General features: G+C 37.8%; 1 protein-coding gene across 12 annotated transcripts in view; it reads right to left on the bottom strand.

Moving 5' to 3' along the window:
- Positions 1-24,907, bottom strand: part of ZNF438 (zinc finger protein 438) — a 45,708-nt gene that overhangs the window by 8,896 nt on the left and 11,905 nt on the right. For 9 of the 12 annotated variants that reach the window (XM_084508168.1, XM_084508179.1, XM_084508175.1 and 6 more), the window contains 2 exons: positions 8,840-8,896; positions 131-235 (listed from right to left, as the gene is read on the bottom strand). In XM_084508168.1, the coding sequence (XP_084364294.1) occupies positions 131-235; positions 8,840-8,896 (162 nt within the window). The remainder of the gene's footprint in view (positions 1-130; positions 236-8,839; positions 8,897-24,907) is intronic. The other 3 variants (XM_084508178.1, XM_084508170.1, XM_084508171.1) reach the window with 1 other exon arrangement.

The following is a 24,907-nucleotide window of genomic DNA, read 5'->3' as shown; positions in this document are numbered from 1 at the left end:
GAAGAATATCTGTTCTTTTGGAAAGAAAAAACTTGTAACCGCTTTCTAACACAATAACGCAATCCGAGATTTATTTCTGTCAATGCCAGTTAATCACTCATTTCGCCAGATCTCCATACACACTAAATACCTGTGGATACTGTCTTTCCAGCACAAGTTTCTTGTTTTGGCTGACCCAGCACACTTTGTTGGACACTTTGTTTCTCTGCAGGATTAGCATGCAAAAAAACACCACCTGCAAAAGTGCTTCAGTCAGTTATAAATAGATTCCAGCAAGAAAGGAAAAAAAGAAAAAAAAGACAATATAAAACATTAACTTTCAGTTAATGCTTTAAGAAAGCTACTGTTTCTTGCTATTTGCCATCTTTCTAGCCTCAAAAAATGTTTTAAAATCTAATATATTGCATGCTGATAACAAGGCAATCATTTAATAGAGGAATAAAGCTGGTTGATGTGGTAAATAGATGAGATGCTTTAGCTTGAGTGGCGTGGCAAATAGTCAACAGTACCAAAACAAAAAGCTCAGAAAAATAAAGTTTCTGTAACTTTACTGAGATTTTTAAACATAAAGGGCCAAATCCTATGCTCACTGACACTTTCCATAATCTCAAACAAATCAGAAGAACTGCAGTCACTCTAGAAAACAGCTTGTGGCCTTCATAGAGTCATTAAGATTGGAAAAGACCTTAAATGATCATCTTTGATCATCTGGTCCAACCATCGCCCTACACACCTGTAAGATGGGAGGCTGGTAGGAAAGCCCACACGTCAGGAGACCCCAACACGAAATATTCTGTAAGAATCAACATTCAGTTGTTTCTCTTTGCCAAATATTGACCACCTGGGTAGAAAGTTCCATTATGTGTTTTTGCCTCAGATACTTCATTAAAATTCATTTTAACAGAAAATGTCAGCCATCCCCAGGTACAAGAACATTTTTTAAAAATTCTAGTAATTTTGAATTAGAGAAAGACCTTACATTTGACACATCTTTCTGAAAAACTGCCCAATTTCAGCCCAAGTTGTAAGCTCTTGGCATAGGTTCAATAGATACACCTAGCACCTGACTTGTCCAATCACTCCCTTCTATTGAACGCGGTCCTGCTTCAGGCTGATGTTTTTTTTTCCTACAACTATAGCTTTGGGCCCAAAACCCCAAGCTGTAAACAAAGTAATGGCCTCTCTCTCATTAGCTCTTAATTGCTGGGCTCACACAGCATGAAAGAAACTAGAATCTAGAGAGGGGCAGCAGGAAAAGGAGAAGAAACCTAGAAATAAGATTTGGAAGGTGTCTAGGGCAAGGATTCAGGCTGTGGTAGGGAATTTTAAGCAGGCATAAATGGGTGAGGAACATTACTGTTACATGTGATTTGGAGAGGAGAAGCATTTAAACCACGGGGATAATCTTGTATCTTCTATTTCTCATCTTTTAGTGCTTGATTTTTAATGAGTCATATAATTACGTCTACATAGGAGGCCTTTTATGCAATTTAAAATAAATTAGAAAAATAAACAACCTAAGTGTTCTAACACAAGGCTGGAAAACCACGGTACATCATTCGCACCAAGACTAAGACACAGAATGTACAAATACATCCAGAAAACGTGTCCTGGCATACCAGAGGAGGAGCAGGATGAAAAGAGCTTGTTATAATTCTGGAAGGGGAAATGAGACCTCTTAGGGCTATATATAATTATTTTTGGTTTTAGCTTCCATATAGTTTGCTAGTTGTGCACTAAGCGTTTTGCCATTTAGAAAGGCCTTCTTTGCCTTAAACTCTGCAGAGTTTATTATTTTCCAAATGCGTTTCAGTGCATTTCAAGAAATTCAAAGAGTAGTGGGACACTGCCTGGATTCCTTACGTAGTCTGCAAAAGACTCTCCTGAGCAGAAGAGAGTGTTTCGGCAATAAAGTTGCAAAATAAAAACATTTTCTGCCATTAACTTCATTAACGTGGACATTCAACATTTTTCAAATGTGGGAATAAGCTAAATTGATTTTTGGCATAAACAGTGGTAGTCATGTTGGAGAGAGTTCACGCAGTGATCCAAGAACATGGGTTCATATTTAGGGAAGTTCTCTGGTTTCCCAATTCTTTTTTTTTTCTCCTGACAGAGATCCTTGTTGCACTAGCAACCACATCTCAATAAATGCCAGTGTTTATACAGATCTACTTTTCACTAAATTAGTACCTGACATAATTTATACCAAAAAAAAAAAAAAAGATGGAGAAAAAAACAGTAATCCATTCTGTATTCCCAGAACTGTTTTCCTTTGTGTTTGAATGTACACAAAGGAGTTGCTTCATGATTTACAATTTCTTTCTGCCAATAGTCTCACCAGCATCTTGGCCGCTGTGCCCCTGTCCTTAAGGAAAAGTGTAATGTGAAACAATAACTATGCAGAGCAGATCTGTTAACCAAAAGTTAACAAAACAAAAAATTATTGCATCTAGATGCTGTATTAGCAGCATTAGCTACAATACTAATAAAATTGTTTTGCATTTCTCATAGATTGGGATTTCTCACTGTAGGGTTTAAATGTTCTGTAGCAGTCTTGAACATTTACCTCTTTGTATTATTCCAACACAGGTAACTTTTAAAGTTTGCAGAAAAAAACTATTTCTGTGGGGAACAGCTAGCGGCCAACAGCTTTAAGGTAAACTTTGGGTTTTAATGTAAATTGATAACCCACACCTGGGTAAATCAATATTCAAAAACAACATCTTATGCAAAATGTGGGCTAAAACATAACTCTTATGTTATAAGAGGTTATAACATAACCTCTTATAACACAACCTCTTATAAAAAAGCCATTTATGTGCTACTGTATAAAGGTATAAAGTCTTGAAGTCTTTCCTAAATGTCAGAACATGCGTAACAGATTTTTAAACACTCATTTGCAATTAATTTTAAACCCGTTTATTAACAGATCCGTATGTTCTTTTAACACCTCTCATACTGTGTTTGGGAAATTCAAAAGCTTTCCTTTAGTGTTTTTTGTTTTTTTTTTTTTTGAAGACAGTCTTTCAATTTATAAGTTACAGATTTCATACTACGGTTAACATAATTAATAGATTTTAAATAGATCACAATATTTTCGTATCGAGAAAGCAAAACTGCCATGAAGAGCTAGACGTAAAGCATCTGTTATTTGTAGTAACTTTATCTGCAGCTGACAAAATCACACATACCTTTTTCTCTCTAATGCAATAAACATTTGGGAATAATGTTTGTGTGGATAAATCTACGGGCTTCAATGGTACCCAGCCTCCTCAACCACAAACAAACAAAAACCAACATCAAAGATGAAAACATTGGGTCTTCTCTGTTCAGGAAGAGAACACCTTTTCTGAGAGATGCTGTTACATACGCTGTTACATACGCACATCATGAGAGAGAGCGTGTTTCTGCTTCTATATGCCTCTAAACTAGTTTCAGCAATCAACCACGTCAAACCTAGAGCATGTTATCCAGCAACCATGCTGCTCTGACATGGCTCAGTTAAGCAGAAAAGAAATGATTTTGGTAGTAATGCAGTTCCAGTGTTTTATCTTTGCTCTTTTTGCCCAGTCCTGACATTCAGTGGAGGATAGCATCCCTGTAGATCTGCAAAGCCAGGCTTCAGCGATGCAACCACCTGGGGGAACTAATTGTTCAGAAAACAGATAAAGGGAGGGATGCAATCACTGGTCATAAGCTCGTAATTCATAAACTTTCAATCGCATTGTCAATATTAATTAGGTACTCTAAGAGGTGGGCACAAACATTAGTTTCAGAAGACTAACTGGATTTTTAAGTATTACTTTCCGGGAGAACTGCCAGTTGAAATTTCTTTAAGTGAGCGTCAAGAAAGATACAGATCTAAACAGTAACTCTCATTGTGAAATTGATGTCAGATGTAAAATACTTTTTAAAATGACTATCAAGATGTCATCAACCTGGACAAAATCCCGATATGCCTAATGTAAGTGGTAATTAATAGACTTTATTTTTTCGTTAAGTGCAGGAAACATTAATGACCAGGTCTGATTAAAAAAAAAAAAAAAATGAAGACAGAATTCTTCAGAAACTATGCAGCACAAAACGGTCAAGTAAAACCATTTTATGAATAAGTCATGAAACATCTTCTGACTAGACTCTTGCTCCCCTTTCAAATAAGCTGAGACCAGAATCAATCTTCTTACTGGGAGCTCAACCCTTCTCCTTTCCCTCCATGGGACAGAAAACACCTACTTCTGATTTCAGAAAGGGAATTAAGATTCTTATTCCACAAACTCTTTTTTTTAATTCCCAAATACTGATGTTCAAATGGAGAGCACAAGAGTGAAATTGTTACTCATTTTTTAGAATATCAATTTTTATGTGAAAATCAAGAGTCTTTATTTCCGAATACAGCCCTGTGTAAGACAATACAAATGATTAATTCATCACTTTGTCTTATGGATTGCCTGTAGAGCAAACTTATATTACTTGAGACACTAAAAGCATCTGTATGGTGACTTCTGTATTACAAACCTTGAAAAGTGACCGCTCACTGAAGATGATCAGACAGGGCCCGGTCTATTTTCAATCTTTGAGTATGAACAGATATTATTCCCCCAATAAATGACCAGAATACAGCACACGTTAAACTTAGATGATTGTTGGAGAGTAGATTCTGAGGGATTTTGTAAACAGTTCATTTCTTTTGAAAATGACCCGAGCCATGAATTGAATGGAAAATCTCTATCTAAGGGTTTATTTGGTCTAGGTGTCCCCTCTCTTCTTTTTTTTTCACAATCAAAATTTCTCCAGAAGATGACTCTGTGACATTGGCTGAAATATGCAAAAAAAACATTGCCACCTGTAATCAATTCCACTAATCTTTATTTTTGTTTTAATCTTTAGAGGATCTCCAGGATCCTTTAAACAGATATGGATTGTTGGTGTTTTGTTTTTTTTCCCCAAAGACAAACAAGCCCTGTAAAGCAAATGAAACAAACATCTTCAGGAAGACAATGGTCCTCCTGACTAAGACATTACTTTCCATGACGCAACATTATCACTTGCTGCAGAACCTGAATGTGGTCTTTCTGGCAGTAGGATGTAGCAGAAAATATTTAAATTACAGCACCTGAATGCTTTTTTTTTTTTTTTAATCCCTACGTGAGTAATTCAAATTGCAATGCTTATTGACATTACTATGCTTGCCCATCCTAGCTCCTGTGTTCCGTAAGGCAGCACTGGTTCTCAACAGCCCACACTGGCCGTGCTGTAAAGGAATTGACTGAATACATTGCTAAGTGATACTGCATCAGCAAGCACTTCTGATGGGTGCCACCTCGCAATGGAATTAAAACAGGAGCGTAGTCACTAGGCAGGTGGGCCAAAGACGACATCCTTCGTTTGCTGTGTGCAGAAATTTCAGATTAAATTCCAAACTGAATTCATGCTTAGCTGGAGCGCTCACTGTGCTGAAAGCAACGAGACGGCTCTTGTGAACAAAAGGAGACCCTGGTTGCACGAGTCCAGCAGAGGGAGTCGCACTTAACACAAAGCTGCCTCCATCCATCCCTAGAGCTGGGCAAGTCTGTGGTAAGCACTGAAGTTTATCTGAGCCAGTGGGGTTTCATTTATTTATTTATTTAGGTGTGCAACTCATGTCAAGTAGCCTAGGGTAATTTTCAAACCTGTAGGCTAGCCTACAGATCTAATTATTTTGTGACACTAAATATGGCTTCTACTGAAAATCCCAAATGTCACGAAATCTTAAGACACGGCCTTTATACAACCTTCCAAAGCGCTATTAGCATGGCAAAATATTCTACTGTGCGAACCTTTCACCCAATGTTTTGTATAACCTTGAGAACGTGTGAAAATCTTAACGCAAAGCTTTAAGGCTTCCTGTTAAAATTAAACTATCTTCTGTAGCTGTGGCATAATTCTTCTGCAAAATTGTTTTTTGAAAATAGTTTAGTGATTGTTTTAATCTAGTTAATACCCTAAATATGTCTGTGTTACTAAACACACCAGTAAATATAACAGATGCTTTTTTTTCCACAAACATCTGAAAATAAACCACTGTTACCAACATATTTCTCATCCCAAGCAATACCCTGAAATCTTTGTCAAACTTCCTTGCTTTCATCATTACTCAGCTCATCACACAAACCATCTGCATAAATAAAGATGTAAGCATCTGCTGTATGGCAAATGGTCTCAGGGGCAGATGTTTTTATCCTTGCATTCATGTCACTGGCTTGGATACATTATTTGAACAGATGTACACAATCTGAAAGTGTCGTGTCCCACAGTGAAATGTCTCCAACTGCTTTCTATCAAAGTGCATAAATGCTATTTGCACCTGCATTTATGTTAATGATAAAAAGGCAGCAGGGGTTCCAGCAAAGTGAGAGTTGATGCTAAGAAAACACATTTACATGGTTAATTGAAGTTTGAGATCTTCTAGCACCAAAAGACCATACTAACACTGATATATGGTGTATTAACCTATACAATGACTTCTTAATATGATGATTTTTTATTAAAATAAATATATATAAGGAGCAAAACTCCATCAGCCTGTTAGCACACTCTTTCAATGTATACTAAAAAAAAAAAAGTATTAAATCAGTTCCTAGATAAACCAGGACAGCCTTCATTTTGCATAATTGTACAATATACACAATTATTTCACATTAGAATCATTTAGAAGTGTTTTATAAATCTGACAGAGCCATTCATCCAAAGGTATTTTAGTCCTCTAAGGCTCAATAGTATTTTGTGTCATTACAGAGCAAGATAAAAAACCCCAGCACTTGCTCAAAAGCAAATATCAACATGGGTGTGAATGACAGGATACATTTCCATGATGATTGAAATTTTTCCTAGCAATTATGAGATCTCAGAAGTTAAATATTTATCATTTCTCAGAAAAGTCCATCTCTTTGCAGTGTTTCACTTGATCATGGTGTACATGATCATCACCTTATACAATTATTTTAAGTGGAGGAAAATCCATGTCCTGAAGGGGTGCGTATCAAATGACAGAACTCCTGCTATTACATGACAAATGGCAGCAGCGAAGGGTTTATGTTGTCACTCAAAGAACTTGCACTAACCATTACTTCCACACTCAACTGAAAAATAACAAGCACTCACGGTACAGAAAGGCTGACAAAAACGCTATCCTGAATGTAACTAGCTGATGGATAGGTTCTACTTCCAATGCCATTCATTTTCAAACCTTTTATTTGTAAGAAATGTACCGATGTTATTGTTGCACATAAATCATTATAAATTGTTAATAGCCTCAATATTTTCAGTGTCATAACATTTAAAGAAGCAAGGGTTATGCTTCATACAAGGACAAAAAGAGTGATAGTCACAGAATACAAAAAATATACTAATATATTTGTAAACATAATAATTTCACAGTGATATAGCTCTTGGTTAGGATCTGGTTACAATTTCCAACACAACCCTCCACTTCCAAAGTTTAGAACATGGCTCTTATCATTCACTCTGGGTGAAAGTGGGTAACAGGATAGTAACTGGAGTGGGTTTTTCTTTAAAAAAGGATACATTTTTCTTTAAAAACCTTGGAGCATATGATTCATCAGTTTCAAGTATGCCAACAGCTTCACAGTCTATAATTCTCCTGTTTTTAGAAATTACTTCAACATATAGATAGCTTTCAGATTGACTACATGGGTCAAATTCCTTTTATTTATGGGAAGAATAAAGCTTTTAAGTATTAGAATCAAGGATTTCAGTCACAAGCACGTGGTTGTAGACCCTGCACCGCAGGCTGGATGGCTTTACACGACAGTACGTACTGCTTCCCTTGAACGAATGGTCCCATTAGGCACAGGACTACATCAGAGATCAATTCACATGGCATCCTCCTGGAGTAGCTTCCTCAGAATTATTGCATTATCAGAAAAACGCTCAGCCTTTGCGAAACAGGTAAAGTATTAGCATGCATGGCAGCAAAAGCTCAAGCTTCCAGGTAAGTAATATAGAGTGCTTGTCTTCATTAACGTAAGTACTAACAATGGAAACCTAACTGACAGCCTAAAATGGTTCTGAAGGGTCCATTAGAGCTGACGTCGTAAACACCAAACATCCACTTACATTTAAGAATTATCATAAAAATGACATCAAGTTAAAAATCATACTTAAACATCAGCACCGCAACAAAGAACAACGGGGAAAGGAAATTATAGTTATGGCCAAACATTTATTTAGAGGCTTGTATATTGCAGTGCAAATATCCTCATTAGTAACACGGGAAAAATTCCAGACACTAACTCTACTGAAATGTGCATCAACAGAAGGTGACTTCTGAAGAGACAAAACAGAAGAAACGTAGTTGAAAACAAGAAATAAGGATAGGAATGCTGGAGAAAATACATTTAGAATCTAAAAATAAGTTAATCATTTCTTGTATGTGTTAGTTTTAAAGCATAATTTGCACGCAGATCTAACCCCCACTGTATGACGGTGAAATGTAATGACTTTCAAACATATAAGGATAAAAAATTGTAATAAAACCTGAATAATTAATTCTGCTCAAACAAGAACCAGAGTTATATAGTTAAACTTTCAACTAGAGGTAGTAACAACAATTAGCAAAGAACAAAACAATCTTAGCTACTGAAATTGTTTAAAGTGGTAAGTATTACTTATAACAGCTTAGTCATAAGAGCTTTGGTTTCTTAAAACCCAAATAAGGGTAGAACAGTAGGCATCACTTATGCCTATTATTTAGGCATTTATTAATGATGATATTATTCTTCCATATTTTGAATGACAAATGTCTAATTTCTCAAAAGGAATAGGAAGTATACTATACCTGCAGAAAAAGTTAACGGATTCTGCATTATGCCCTCTACTAGATATGACAGCGTTCCTGGAAAGAAGAAACAGAGATAATTAGAAGTTTTGATACATTTTTAGAAACTAAAGAAAATTACTAATATTAAAGTATGAACAAACTCGCAAAAAGTAATAAATTTTGGAGAAAACTTTTTTTTTGGGGGGTCATGCTCCAGTTTGAATATAGAGAGAACAAATCACATGCAAGGAGGTTATTTATTTTCATATATATAAGTTTTGGGGTTTATTTAAATGTTATTTAGAGAACTTTACTATAGTGATAAATAAAGAAAACCTTGCATTCTTACTTTGAGGTCTCAAACTAGTTTTAAAAGCACTGCAGAAAAAAGAAAACTTACCACTGTAAGGAAAACTTTTAATGTAACGTTTTCTTTTGCATTTTCATACTTTTTCTTAACTCAATTTAGTGCTTGAGGAAGGCGTCAACAACTCAAATTAATTCTGACACAGAAAGTACATTTCTGGATCAATAAAAAACAACAACAAAAAAACCTCCTTGAATGCCCTAGCAAATATGTTTTGAACTTGGTGTGAAACGCCAATATTTGCAGGCGATAATTTAGCTTACTTTCATTTCGTTCATTTATCCAATGAAATGTTCAACATTATACCAGGTGTGTGACATCCAAGCCTTACACAGCATAATCAGAGACAACAGAGAAGAAAACACAAATCCATTGCATAACAACGCTGAAAAGTAATTTGATTAATTTAGTATACAGTTTTTTCTGACTGCTCTCTTTTTTTCATGAAGATTGACAATTTTTTAGTTACTGTTAGCATCCTGTAATACACAATGCAAATGTAATGTCACCACATATGATATTTCAAGCAATAATGCTACATGTTTACCTTGCAGATCAAATATCTTAGAGCGATCAAACTTTATTCAAATGGTGGTAATTTCTGGGTATTAGCAGCTTCTGCTGAAGCGCAGGGATCACGAGCAATGACTCATTTCCACACTAATCTTTTGATTATCCAACTGAACAAAGTAAACTTGGAACCCGCGTGTTCAGCAGTTCTGTACTAATTCAGCCTTCAGTTTAATTTTCAAAATATATTTAAGTCAATACACATACTAAGACTGCATTTATGTGCCACTAATACCTTTTTCTTCAACAATTCTGTCCTGTACTCTCAAAAAGTAAATAGCCAACTACTGCTATATAATAATAATAATACATTTTCAGATGCTAAACTGGTTCATTCATAAAACTGGAAAGCAAAAACAAAAAGTTCCATTAAAAGAAATCAGCATTTTGTACCCCTTGAGAAAGGCTGGGTTCCTGTAAAAATAGGACAATGGAATCAGTTTTCAAAAATTATGTGTCAGTATGGATCCCATTATGCCTATACCTCATGCAAACCACACCTGAATTTTAAACCAAGTGTTTCTCTGAACTGTTTACATGCACTCTCCATATTTTAAGCCTGGGTACAGCTAACTGAGGTTTCTTGTAACTCAACATCCCTGTTAAAGCAGAAGAGGAGACGCCACGAATTCTAACATTAAAACACATTCTGAAGATGCACAGACAACATAGGACTAACCAACTATTTTTCTTCAAATATCATAGAGTGGCTTGGGTTGGAAGGGACATTAAAGCCCATCCAAGCCACGGGCAGGGACACCTCCCACCAGCCCAGGTTGCCCAAAGCCCCATCCAGCCTGGCGCTGAACACCTCCAGGGATGGGGCATCCACAGCTTCTCTGGGCAGCCTGGGCCAGGGCCTCACCACCCTCTGAGTAACATCTGACTGCAAGGATTCCCTGTATCAGACTGATAAGCAGAATCTTCCATGGATGCTACAATGAATGTTAGCTTGCATTCGTGAAGCAAACATTACGCTGCCACCTCTCTTGAGGCTGACGTTGGTTCTTATCATGGTAATTGATACACAGTTTTTGACATAATAGAGCATTAGATCAAGCGACCACTCAGTCACTTAAGAGTTGGCTATTTCTTTCCAGTATGATTTAACAGTCAAGAATGAAAGACATAAAGTAATATAATTACAATGTAAAATTATGTTATTATCTACTAAGATTTTCTTTGTCATAAAATGTTCTGGCTTTTGGAATGGCTGTGTCATGGTTTGGTTTGACTGAACATGACTAGCATGTTAGAGACAGGAGTCACAGAGTACACAACTCCAGTCCTCCTGGTGCACTCGGAGGCTTTGGAAAATTAGCAGACAAGTCCACTGACACAGATGGAGCTCAAAAAGCTTTGGGGTTTGTTTGGATCAAGGACTTCCTACCAGCACACATCCCCACCATTCCCCATGAGCAGACCCAGCTGTGAGGCCGTGGCGTTTGCTTATTCTCCTGGCCAATCTAACAGCCAGCACGATCCTACACAAAGGACTTCCCAGATGCACACTCAAGAGCCCCCTTCTGAGCATAAGTACAAAAAGGTTGTTTTGGGTTAAGTACAAGAGTAAATACCAATTCTGAAGCAATTACCAAACAAAAATAAGACTTGATGATGTTTCCTTACTACCATGCAAACGTTGAGGTTCCCAGCCGTAGACGATGGCTCTGTAGGCAACAGTGAAGTACAGAAGAGGCGAAACCAAGGCTGTTTCTAGGAAGTCCAATACCAAAGCATGAAAGAAAACTGAGTGTGGCTGCTCCGAGGAGACCTCTCACACAGCAAACAGGTGATGCTCTTTGGTGCCCACATCCTCTGTGCTGAGGCACATGCAAAGAAGCTCCTGCCCGTCGGCCAGCATCTCCTGGCAGCGGCTCTGCTGCTGTGCGGGAGCAGGAGGAGCAGGAGGCTCAGCAGGCCTCTGTCCGTGGTGCTTAAGCCGCCAGCCTCTCCTCGGGCAGATGCAGCACACGAAGGGTTTGGCTCAGCTGGAGGCAGTTTGGTGCCCTGCTACCACCGGCACAAGCTCCTCTGAACCTGCAGGAATGGACAGGCCGCACCGATGGAAACTGGGAATGGGAAAACACTTCCAGGGACCAGCATGGATTTTACATGATTACATTATTTTTTATTTTTTGAACCAGCAGGGATGCCGTCTTTCTGATCACTGACTAACGCTAGCCTGGCAACCAATCCCACCAGAGGTGTACTATAAATACAGCAATAAGTGTTCCTCTCTCATTGACAGATTCTGACATTTTTCAGTCAGGTTGCGAAATGTTTAACAGCTACTCAATGTCTAAACACATTTGGCGGTGCCCTACGTGTGTCCTGCTGTATCAAAATGCTCTGGAATTCTGAATGAACAGTTCAGAAATTGCAGGGTACGACACCTGTACAGCTACCGATACCTGGCCTCAGCAGAACTTTTTTTCATTTGCTTACAAGTCTACCTTGCAACGCCTACCTCCCCTACAAAACGTGTTGATGTTCAAAAAAGAGCTAACCTTTAAAAACAAACTTATTAACTGAATTTTGTATCTATTTTACACTTGTACGTCCCAAACAGGTTGTATGTTGGCCACTGCTTCAGGATATCCCATTGCTTTTAGGGAATAATGAAATTAAAATCATTCTTACAGTCTTCCTTGTTTATTAATGGACTTTGTAGCACTCATATGATTCCAATACCAGTTCTTTTCAAATACGGAAGATGATATTGAGTATTTCTATATGGCATTACCATCAATTTTACCCCACCTAACCCCATGATAAAACTTAAAAATTCTATATAATCTTAAAATCTGTTTTGTTCAGCTTCTAACCCTACAATAGGACAATATAAAAATAATCTAACTGCAGCACTCCAGAGCTCAACATTGTTCCTTTGGAATCTGCTGTTGATGGGTCAGAGATAAAAATCTACTACCAAGATTTTCAAGCAAGCGGAGTTAAAGTTGAACAGAATTGAAAAATTTAATGCCACAAAATAAGCTATCAAGCTACTTACTACTCCTTACGTTACCATAGAAAGAAAAGATAGATACCAGAAGAAACAAAAATATCAAATAAACTGAAAAAAAAAATCTTAGAACTATCCTGTAAATTGGTCTTTAACAATCAAAGGAAACAGAGCGTGTAGTAATTTAAAAGTAATCTTCACAGAAAGATACCCACAGGTCTTTTATATGAAATTGGTGTCCTGATAGACACGCTGGCTCTGAATATCAGGTGAACCCAATTAACCTAATTTGATGCTTGTCCATACTGGGACATTTATTTTAGATGTTACACAAAATCCTTTAGGATACTAGAGAGAAAATGATAAATAGGCTGTAAAGGTTATGACATTAATTTTACTGTCATTCTCATGCTTTAAGCAGGCATCAAAACTAAAAATCTCATCCTCTGGGAAGGGAGAACTATCTGAAAGTAATTACAGTACTTATTATCATAACAGTATTAAACTAAACCGCTGTGACCCTAACTGAATTTATTTTTGGTACCTTTTGTTAAAAGAACAAAGCCTCTCAATGATGACTATACCTTCTGATGCACTGAACATTAGTTCAGGTACCAGAAGAAAGCATTAACTCAAATCTTATAATTTCATATTAAGCTTAATTACATGCCTAGTTTTTAAATTAAAATTTGTAAAGAAGCATTAGTTAAATAATATTATGTAATTTCATTGCAGAAGGAAAACATTTAGCCAAAAAGAAAAAATTAAATATTTAACACAGTTTAGAAAACATGTTCTCCTAACAGAAGCCCATGAAATGTCAAATTATATTTAAAAAGCAATTTCATTCACTTCATTTTTCACACCTGTTCTTTCCCATACTGTGCCATCTTGTAAATGACAGTTCCATTCAATCATTATTTCCCAAAATTTTGAAACTTTTTAAAAACCAAGTTCCCCAGAAAGTATGAATTAGTAATAGCTTCCAGGAAATCTAGCAACATCTGTAAGTATTTAAAGGTTGAGTTAGACCTGAAGTAAGATTAAACCATTGAAGCTATGAAATATGACAAAAACACTGAGGAAATAAAAATGACACACACAACACTTGACTGGTGTAACACACAAAGGCATTTGTTCAAGCAACTGTTTTTGCCAAAAGCCTACAGTGCTTGGCTACTTTATAAATCAAATGCAAGGCATTAAGCCAATTTGTTTAAAAGAGAAAAAAGGCCAAAATGACAATAGCTAGGCAATAGGTTATTTGCATTTCTGAAAACCTGCAAAAATATTCTGCATTTCACTATCCAAGTCTTCAGTCACAGAAGTCTTACCTGTTCTTATTCAAAATTTTCTATTTTAATTGTGTTTTCACAACTGGATTTCATCCTATATCAGTAGCTCCTCATCCTACGACTATATATCCAAAGAGATCTACGCACACTAAACCAGCAGCTTTCTTACAAGAGAAATTACACACTGCTTATGTTTCCATACCTAGGTAATTAATCAGGGAGAAATGTGTGTCTGTAGCAGAATTCTTTTGGCTGGGACCATTCGGTGACTTCAGCAGACAGCCAAAAAGAAACAGAAGCCTCGCTGCAACTGGTCATTTTTCCCAGTACGAACCCATCAGAACTTAATCCCAGGCTATTTTTAAATTTTTGATCATCCTGTGTGATGGGCCAGTCTGAGCACGTTTCCGCAACTTCAAGCCTTACATGCACCGAATGCCTGGACAAAAATTCTTCCCTTCATACCCTGTTACGTGGTCTATATAATGGTTTTCTGGCACGCCTGCATTATGCCCATCTGTCAGGGTGGAACCGTGCCTACACAACAGGTTCCATGCTACTTTCAATAGTATCATGTTGATAATAAAAGCTTACTTAAAAAACAATATAGCGCATCTTCAGCTTTCAGCTACATCTTTTGGCTTAAGAGAAAAAGCAAAGGAAGGTGACTGTTTTCCTTGAGGAAAGAAATCTTTTCAAACCAACTTCTTATTCAGTTGCACGAGTAAAGACTAGCGCATACACTGCTAGCAACAAGGACACTCCATGATTTTATTTAATTTCTTATTTTTTATTTTTTTTACTGTTGCACACAGCTCAGCAGTCACAGTAATTCTTATTTTACAATGATAACCATCTCCAAGAGAGCAAGCTCAAGGACCTGAGAAAAATTATTACAAAAGTTTCTCAAAAGTGTGCATGGGAGAAGATAGCAATATCAATTGAACGAAGGAGCAATATCGGTTGATCATTTTATGAAATGTGGACAGGATAAATCGTAGATGAACAGTCTTTACGACTGCAAATTACCCAATTTTCCATTTGAAAAAGCAGCATTGTGAAAAATTAAAAAGAGCAAAGAACAGCAAGGTAGCTATTATGCCTAGCATGAGACAATTCATAGAACATCAAGAAATAACGCTTTGTTTTCCTCTAAATTTCCACAGATTGCCATTTTATATTTTCATTAGTAAATAACTTCTCAGTAGTATTGCTTTGGACACTGCGAACTGCAGTCTGTATGTAGAGAGACACCTTTGCTATAATGGTGTATTATAAAGTTAAGGCTTCTGATTTTAAAGTAGCCCTGGATCTTACTGTTATGAAACTAAATATGAAGTGATGAATCAGTAAAACCCAGTACACTTTGTTCTTGATTCTGAGGGCAGCTGGAAACAATAGTCTTGGAAAAACTCATTTTTGCAAGCTAGTACATGAAATCCATAGAAAATGGATTTCATTTAAAAATACATTTTAATAAAAAATAAAATAAATTTACATTTAAAACAAAATAAATTTACATTTAATAACAAAAACAATTTAAACAATTTAACAATTTAAATTTAATAACAAAATAAATTTACATTTAAAAATAATAATAATAATAATTTGAACAAGAGAGACAAACATCTAGCACTCTTACTTGGCCATGAGTACTCCAGAGTTTACTTTAAAATTCAAACTGAGCAATTCCTTCTTCTACCGCTTCTCCCTGTGTTATCCTAGCCCTTAACTAAGTATCCATTTATTGTTTTGGTCCAAATCTCGAAGATGTTTTGCCACAGTTCTCAATAATGCAGTTTCCTGAGACAGAATCTATGTATCTTACTGTTCTGTTATTAATTTGTAACATCACTCATGGTGGAACTGCAGTACACCATTATGATTTTTCAGCCACAACACAAGCTTGCAATGACTGATTAAACTGTGAGACTTTTTGACTTTATTGATGTTCACAATTAACGACTGTTTTGGCCAAATAAGCACAGAACACGTCATTTATTTTCCACTATGCATTTGTTGCAGTACCTGTGCTTTCTTTTCAGATAAACGATATGACAACTGCTAAACAGGGACTGCGTTACAGTCAGGGCACAGCTTATGTAGGGCCAGACAAACAGGTGTCATTGTGCACAGCGGTACTCACAGGATGATCCGGGCTGGCAGGGCCCTGGCAGGTCACCCAGTCCGGCTCCTGCTCAAGGCAGGGTCAGCGCCGAGCTTAGGGCTTTGTCACGATGAGTCTTGCAAACCTCCAGCTCAACAGATGCCTTTCAGAAATTAAATGACATTTACCACTTGACCACAAAAAGGATGACCTGAAAATTATGTTAACACTGAGCCTATGTATGTAAGGCAGATTGTTCCAGCAATTCCTGCTCCAAGGCTTTCACCACGCTTCAGAATTAGCTGTAAAGGTACTCAAAAATTCCTGCATTTCACTCTATGTTGAAGGATTAAATAGAATTTGACTTTACGAGTGGCAAAGAGAAAAGAAACTTCGTAATAGTGCCACGTACACTTTTTTTTTTTATTTACTGGTACACTAAAGATAAACAGGTTATTTCCAAGAGCAGAACGAGGTTAATGTGGGACGAAAGTACTAACAAAAATAAGTAAAGATTACTAAAGGCAAGAAAAAGAAAACTGAACCGCATACTACTTTCTTGACATCCCCCCCCACCCCCCCCTCAGTTTTGACAGTGGAGGAATAAACTATTACTGGTAGCTTAGTAACACTTTTCTGGTGAAACTTCAGTTTTAGGATGTTGTTAATTATCAATTTAGATTACAGAAATAACCAACCAGGGCTGTAACTTTCAGCATTACAGAGCAAGGAGAGCAAGTGTTGTGTTTCCTTAATTTGGAAGTCCTGACATATTTTGGAGATATTTGATACCTCAGAATGGACTCGCACAGTCAAAACGTATTTGAATGTCTCGGATAGTAAAGCCATAAAATGCCATTAATAGCTCATGGATTAAGACCTGAGCGTAGCACGATCACCTGCACAATCTGACTGACTGGAGCTTGAAACATGTCATGAAAGTCTTAGCAGAATCACAGCTGGCCCTCAAATTAGGCAAGACTCAATGAGAAACGATCAATCCTTGATCACTTCTATTTTGACTGTGGTATTTTGGGTCCTTTGGACACTGCCCTGAATCCTGAATATAACTTGTTGTGCCGTTCAGGAAGGATTCTGTACAGGGGGTTTGTTAGTTACAGTCTGAAGATGTTGTCAGTGCTCTCGTTAGAGGACAGATAACCTATAGCTGACAAAAATTCAGCAAGCAAAACACCACTCCTAACTTTGCAAGGTGAAATGCCTTTGCAATCCTGACTCAAATAATGGAGTTATTTCTGACTTGACAGCTCCGGAGCTGAATAGCACTGAATAGTACTAACTTCTGCCATGGTGTTACGTGTATATAAAGTGAGCCTCATTTACAGTTGTTTCTGTAAGAATTTCCATTATGGAGTTTCTTAAAAAAAAGTCAGCTAGACAGCTTCATTCAGAGAGCTACCTTCCCTACCTGACAAAATCATTTATAATGTTTATGCAACATCCCTCACACAGAAAATACAGTGCATTTTTTAAGAGCAACTTCAGCGTGTCTCATTTGCAGACTTACACAAAACAAGCATTCCAGAGCCAGGAAAAAAAAAGAAAAATAGAAGGAGCATGCCATTATGTGGAAAAGACGACAAACGGAGAAGGCAAACCTGTGTCTGATCAGGCAACAGATTACCTAGGCCAAGGTGGTATGTACATATCCTCAGTATGGTAAAATTCAAATTGCCTAGCAGCTAATCACTTTTAAGAGGTTTGGTTGTTTTAGATTCCACAAAAAGAGGTATCACCTTATCACTGAAGCAGGCTACATTCTACACACTTCTAGGTCTTATAGTCTTACTCAACAAAAAAGCTCTTAGTAAAAATTATGTACTGGAAATTTTGTTTTCTTATTTTGAAGGAGGCACAGCTGGTCCTTGCAGATTGCACTGCACTGAAAAATAACCCAGGTAACTGATCAGGGGTTGTACTAAGAACTGCTTCATCTGCTTTCATGCTATGCTGATTCCACCCCCAAACTTTGTCTACAACATTGCTAACCTAGACGGTGCTTTGGGGTTAAGGACCTTTTTTCTGGAGAGCTGAGTGCCTCCTAGACTTTAACACCACACACTTCCAAAACCAGAGATGCAAATATAATCGCTGGATTTTCTTAATGATGCAGAACGTTAAAAATGCTGTCCAACCAGGAATTATAACCTATGTTTCCCAAAAGCCATTCACCAGAAAGAAGGACTTAACAGACCACACTTGATGACTGACATAAGCAAATTAATGCTATGTGAATTCCCCCTTTTCTGTTTCCTCAGCATATAATAAGCTATTCTGCATTGGAAGAATCCAACATTAATTTTGCAAGTTAGAACAAGCTCAGTGAGACACCCTCTCAAAACTCACGGTTCCAAATTTAATGCAAAATTAAAAGGTTCTGTTGTATATAAATTCTGTGATAAGCACCTGTTGTGGGTTAATCCCAGTAGGCACTCACTTCCTCCTCAGCTGGTAGGACCGAGTAAGAGGAAAGGAAGAATAAAAGCAAGAAAACTTCTGGGTTGGGATAAAAAAACGTTTAATAAGTGAAGAAGTGGAATGAGAAGGATACAGAGCAACACAAGTGATGCAAAAGCAATCACTCGCCACCTCCTATGGGTAGATTGACACCCAGCCAGTTCCTGAGCAGATGGCAGCCTCCCTAAGCTCCCCTTTTTCCCCCTTTTCATTGCTCAGTATGATGTTACATGGCATGGAGCATCTCTCTGCCCAGTCTGGGTCATCTGCCCCGTTGTGTCCTCTCCACTCAACTCACTGGGAGGGCAGTGTGAGAAACAGAGAAGGCCTTGATGCGAAAGCACGGCTGTGTTGGCAGCGTTGTTTTGGTCACAGATCTAAACCACAGCCCCGTACAGGCTGCTCTGAAGAAACTTAACTCCATCCCAGCTGGGTCCAGTATAGCATTAAAGAGCACTGCGTAATTCATTGTTGTCGAAAAAAGAATTCCCAACACACAATCGATTTATTCAAAGTTATTGTGCAAATTTAAGGGCCGGTTCAACTTCCACAGCTGAAGAACTGGATACAGCTGCAGAACCCTGGTGAAGATCGCAGCAAGAGAAGCAACCTCCCAGCTGCGTGCTGAGCACAGCAGAGGCAGCAGCACCCTCCCTCCCTGCTGCTGTACCCAAACTGCTACATACAGACCCCAGCAGCGAAGTTCAGCTGTTCTGCCTGCATTCTTTGCTCAAACAGTCACATCCATCTCCTCTTCTGGGAATGGACGCATCACTTTGAAGGATTCTCCTGCCTGGAACACCCCAATTCCCTCGTTTCAAGCTCCCAAAGGTCTGATCTGACTGACAAAGCAACTGCTGGGCCAAAGGGTATTGGTATTTATTTTTAGAGCATGAAACAGTATATATTTTAGACAACCTGGTATAAACACATTTCCTAATACCAACTGGAAAATATAGAGAGACAAAAATTTTCCACGGGCTTATCCAGATTTGGTGATATTGCGTGATTGATTAGCATCCAGGAGCAGCACGGAACAGCATCTGTTGTTCAAACTGGTGAGCCACTTGCCATGTAGCGTGCAGGACAAGCTTTGCAGACAAAGCATAAGCATGTTCTATGAATTACTTAAATATCTTTTTTTTTTTTTTAGGATTTATAACCGTCTGTCAGCACGTTACTTACTGATGAAACATGCCTGCTCATTACAAAAAACCTTCACGCAGATAAACACGCAAAAGAATAAATTGAATTCTAACCTGCCCTGCTTCACTGCCTTCATTCACTTATCTTATGTTGATTTTATTGTGCAAATAGTCCTCGCCAATATCATTTTCATTTCTGTATCTGTCGCCCTGGTTGTTGATTGAAAAACATTAAAGGCACAAAGCTTCAAAGGCTATGGGACGTCCTTAATGAAGTGTCCCCCAAACATGCTCATGGAGGGAAAAAAAAAGGAAATAAACATGTCAAAATTATTCCTGGCCACTGTCCAACAACCAGCTGTGGTGCTCAGACTGTGCTAACCCTGGGAACATTCTTCTTTCTCTACGGGCCTCCAGCTCTGCCTTCTGTTCCTGAGGATATTTGTATTCCTAACTCACTCAGTTTAATCTCAAACTAAGCAAGACCAAGCTGAATTAGTACTTCAAGAGAAAAACAATTAAGTATGACCAAGATTTTAAAGCAACTAGGCTTTTGTGGTGTGACAACCAGTACATTTTCAACCATTTCTCACAAAAATCATGCTATCTGTGGAACACCTACACTACCTAAATCATTTCAAGTTATGAAACTGAACTTCCACCTGCTTAGGGTAATTTTTTATTTTTGGATGGGGGGACTAACTTCCATGTTATGGCCAAATTCAAACTTTGATAGTGATGTTCAGTGTCTCTAAGTTTCATCAGAGTTTAAAGGATCGTACAGATACTTTATAGATATAATCATAGAAAGGGGTGGGTTGGAAGGGACCTTAAAGATCATCCAATTCCACCCTTCCCCCTGTCATCCCTGGAGGTGTTCAAGGCCAGGCTGGATGTGGCTTCGAGCAACCTGCTCTGGTGGGAAGAGTCCTTGCCAGGGCAGGGGCTTTAGAATTACGTGATCTTTAAGGTCCCTCCCTTCCAACCCAAACCATTCCATGAGTCTTTGAAAGACAGTTATGTTTTGTTTTTTTCCAGTGACAAACACTGCGTGTTCTGAGATTCTCCCATCAATGGACATGGCATCTTCTGAACCTGCTGAACTAGGGTAAATCCAAGGGAACTGGCAGAGTCTGCCACTCATTTTGAGCATCAGTGGTAAATTATTCCTTAATTTTATTATAGCTTGTTAAAACCAAACACACCTCACTAAACACACTCAGATTAGGCCCAGTTCCTCCCTGCAGCACAACCACGTGCATCACTTGGCCTCCAGCACACTGGAGACATCTAAATCAAAGTTTTCTTTAAGTTTAACCACTAGAAGATCAACATGCACACACAGAGAGGACCACACAAGATCAACATCACGAGCGTACGTCCTTTAACTTGTCTTCTGCACAAAAAGCAGGATGTAATTTGCATAGGACTCTGAAACCACATTCTTTTCAAAGAAAATTCATCACTACTGAGGGAATTTTCTACTGCAAAGGTGAAATTTCTAATAGAGAGCCACATCCAGTACAATCTAAGCACTTCACAAAGTAAATTCAAAATAGGTTACCTTTAATTACAATACAACATGCAATTCCTCACTGTCTTCATCTGAGTAGGAGTGAAATTAAACAGGAAAAAGGAAAGAAGGTCTCTACATCCTATTAGACAGCAAGCAAGCTTGCCTCAGTGCAGTGGTACTCACTTTCAGCTGAGTCCACCTGTGTTTTCATAACAAAGTCAAAAGCAAGCTGTTTTGAAAAAGGCTTTAACCAAAAGCACCACCTTGCTGCACAGGATGCCCAGAACTCCTGCCATGTGTTTAACACATACCCAAGAGCACATGTTAAGCGAGCACTCTTCAGATGAAGTTTCCTATGAAATCTCAGGTACCTGGAGATCAAATAAAGGCAGTGATAAATGGGAAATGGTTGAATTTCAAGGTATCAGCAGTATCTTTGGCCTGTTTAGTTATACTCACTTGGCGCTCCATGGTCCCCACCCCTGCAAAATACAGCACTCATATATGTGACTGCTGTATCAATACTTTATGCCAGAATCTGTATTTAAGTAATACATGGGTAAGAACCTCTGAGCTCCACAACAAAAATATGAGTATCTGATAGCCATCAGATTTTAGATCAGCAAATTCATTACATGACAAATTCATTAAATGACAAAGCAGTTAAGAACTGGGCAGCATACTGACTGCATTCCAGTTATAACTACACCATCATGCTCAAGAACACTTCCCAATAACAATTAAGGAGACATTTCCATTAAAATACACTCATCTTAAACTTCACCGGCTTAGCAGCACAGTTAACACAAACACCAACTGGTCTAACTTCTATTTCTGTAGAAATGCACAGGCTTTGGTATGTATGAGAAAAAATAAGAAAAGGGCTGGAACTGCTAGCATTTATTACCTTTATTTTTTTCTTCCAAGTATAACTGCACTGAGCTCAAACCCAGTTATGCATTCACCATACTTGTCAGTCACTCTGCTACTGGGAAAACTTCTGATTATCTGAGTAACACGCATAATATTGCATCCAAATAAAGCAGAATTACTTGCAGCCTGAGAATTTCACACAGCAGCCAATTAAAAGCATGAAATGATACAACAAGGATTATAACAAAAATTTGCCTGTAGCAGGGTAATTAAGCTAGTGTTCTTGAATGAAGTATCAGAACTTGGGCTTATCATCAACCCCACAGTGCACAGTACCTCCAGCTACCATCCCTGGCATTGTTATTAAAAAAGTTTCTCTATCAGCACAATACAACTCCTCACACCCTAAAACACCACTTGCATTTTGATGGACACTGTGAGAAAATGGCATAAAGGTGATGGACAGCAAGCTTCACTCGCATTCTGACAGGTGGCTCCTCCAGGTGAAAGCTGAAGGTGAAAGCTTGAATGTAGCACACAAACTTTCAGCGCCTTTGCAGAACAGATCACTTCAGACCCCACACCTCTGAAGCCACCATTTTTCAGCAGTATGCAGTTACTTTATTAAAAAGAAAACCTTGTGTTTACTGCTTATATACCTCTAACTGAAAATCAGAAAGAAAATCGGAAGAAATACGGGATAATTGAACTACATGTCAAAAGACAGAACTGAGTAATATCCTCTAGTTTGCTTTTTTTTTTTTTTTTTATAAGATATGCAACTACAGCAAAGAAATCAAAAGCAAAACATAATCCTGAAAGCTCTACTAAGTAGTTCTACATTCAAGCAAGCTTAAAATGATTTGCCAATTACATGGTCAGAAGTGAGACGCTACAGTCAAAATCTGTCTTTTTAATATCATAACCTATTTTCCAAATGAATTAAGAAAAGAATATTTAATGTGAACTAGAAGTCATTCAACGAAGATTCAGCAAATTCTAAACCCACACACTTCATTTGTCATCTATTTGGCTGCTAAATCTGACTCTGAAAGACTGATGTGTTACCTTATTATTATTTTTTAAAAGGATTTCTCTTGGGATTGCACAGCAAAGGAATGAGTGTGTAGCCTATCTTACACAGGAAGGAGAGATTTTTATCCTTAAAAACAGGAGGTTCGCCCACATGATCACCTGGGACAGACTTGGCCAGTGCAAGCAGGCTAGGAGGTTATAGGAGCCTGGGAATGTTTAACATCAAGAAAGTAATTACAGCCCAGCAAGATCAGAAGGAATTACACAGGAAATGTGAACAGTAACCCTTTCATGCCAAAAAAAAAAAATCATGAAAAACGGAGCTCTCTGCTGCCAAACGACAAGGCTGTACAAACCCATTGCAAAATGCAGGAATGGAAAAAACACTACATATTACTAGGCTATAAATTCCCAACGATGTGATAAAGCTATACTTCCAAGAACAGAAGAAAACCTCTGGCCTTTCCTGTTGCCATGCACATGCTCTGTAATTAAAGCTCAGAAGAAACATGAAAACATTTCCAACACCACGTGAGAATGGTACGTTGCCTCTTCTAAATTTTTTCTTTTAATTTGATGCTGACCAAACGGTCTCCTCCCTAGAAGGTGGTCAAACATCTTGTTCTTATTTAGTCATGGGAAACTGCCTTCCAAAACAAATAGCACATTATCCAAGCAAGAATGCTAACTCTCTCGGTTATCTATTTCGTAAAAATCCATCTCCCAAATTCTGAAATACACTCCAGAGCTCAATGTTCAACTTATCCTATGCATTTAATGGTAGAGGGATTTCTATTCTCTGGAGACACAAATGGAATTTGAGTATTCTGAGTGTAACGCAATCCACTTACAAAGCCTTCAAGTGCCAGTTTGGAAACCGAACAAGATCATGTATATGAGCTCTTCAAACAGACCTGCAAAACATTTTTATTAGGGAAGAGACTTTTTTTTTTTTTTTTTTTTTTTTTTTTAAGTTCTCCACTAAAGAATATTGCACTACTTTGGGTCTATTAATAGATAATGCTACAAAGTATCAGCAAATAACCCCGATCAGATAAGAGACAAGCAATAAATCGTCCAAGCATCAGTCGTTTCTTTAATGAATTTGCTGATCAAAAATTATGAATATATTCTCATTATACTAAACAAAAATAATGCTTCCGTATAGCATGAAGGTATAACAGATATCCCCCAAAATTGGATATAATAACACTTCTGATTTAGAAATAATAAATCAATTTCTCTTATTTACACAACATGCTTCTTTGTCATTTCAGTTATGAATCAGAGCAGCACTACCACTGTGATCACACATTACATTAGCAGTGTATCTCCATACCAGCTCTTTAGCTTTTCCTCCCTCTTGTCACCCAGACTATTTATTACAGAAGTTTTGCTATTTATTACAGAAGTTTTCCTTTTCTCATCTGTTCTACTTGATTCTCATTTTGTTTCATTTTCCTTGCCTTCAAGTCTAAGATGTGACTGTCATCACAAAGCTCATGAAGAACCAACTTCTGCATGACTGCTACCTACATGTACCTTCAGCTGCCCATTCCGTGGAACCACTAACTAAACAAACACAGGTTATGGAAACACCAAAATGTTAAAAATAAATACACAAGTACATGAGAATTTTGAATTGTTGGCATGCAAACAGGACAGATATGGTGTAAAGAAAAACTAAATCAAGGCCAAAAAGTCATTGCCCATCATGGGTTGCACAGGTAACTAA

The sequence above is a fragment of the Aythya ferina genome, assembly GCF_964211825.1.
Source record: "Aythya ferina genome assembly, chromosome: 2".
NCBI lineage: Eukaryota > Metazoa > Chordata > Aves > Anseriformes > Anatidae > Aythya > Aythya ferina.
The sequence above is the reverse complement of the archived record's forward strand: the minus strand, read 5'-3'. Positions and strand labels throughout refer to the sequence as shown.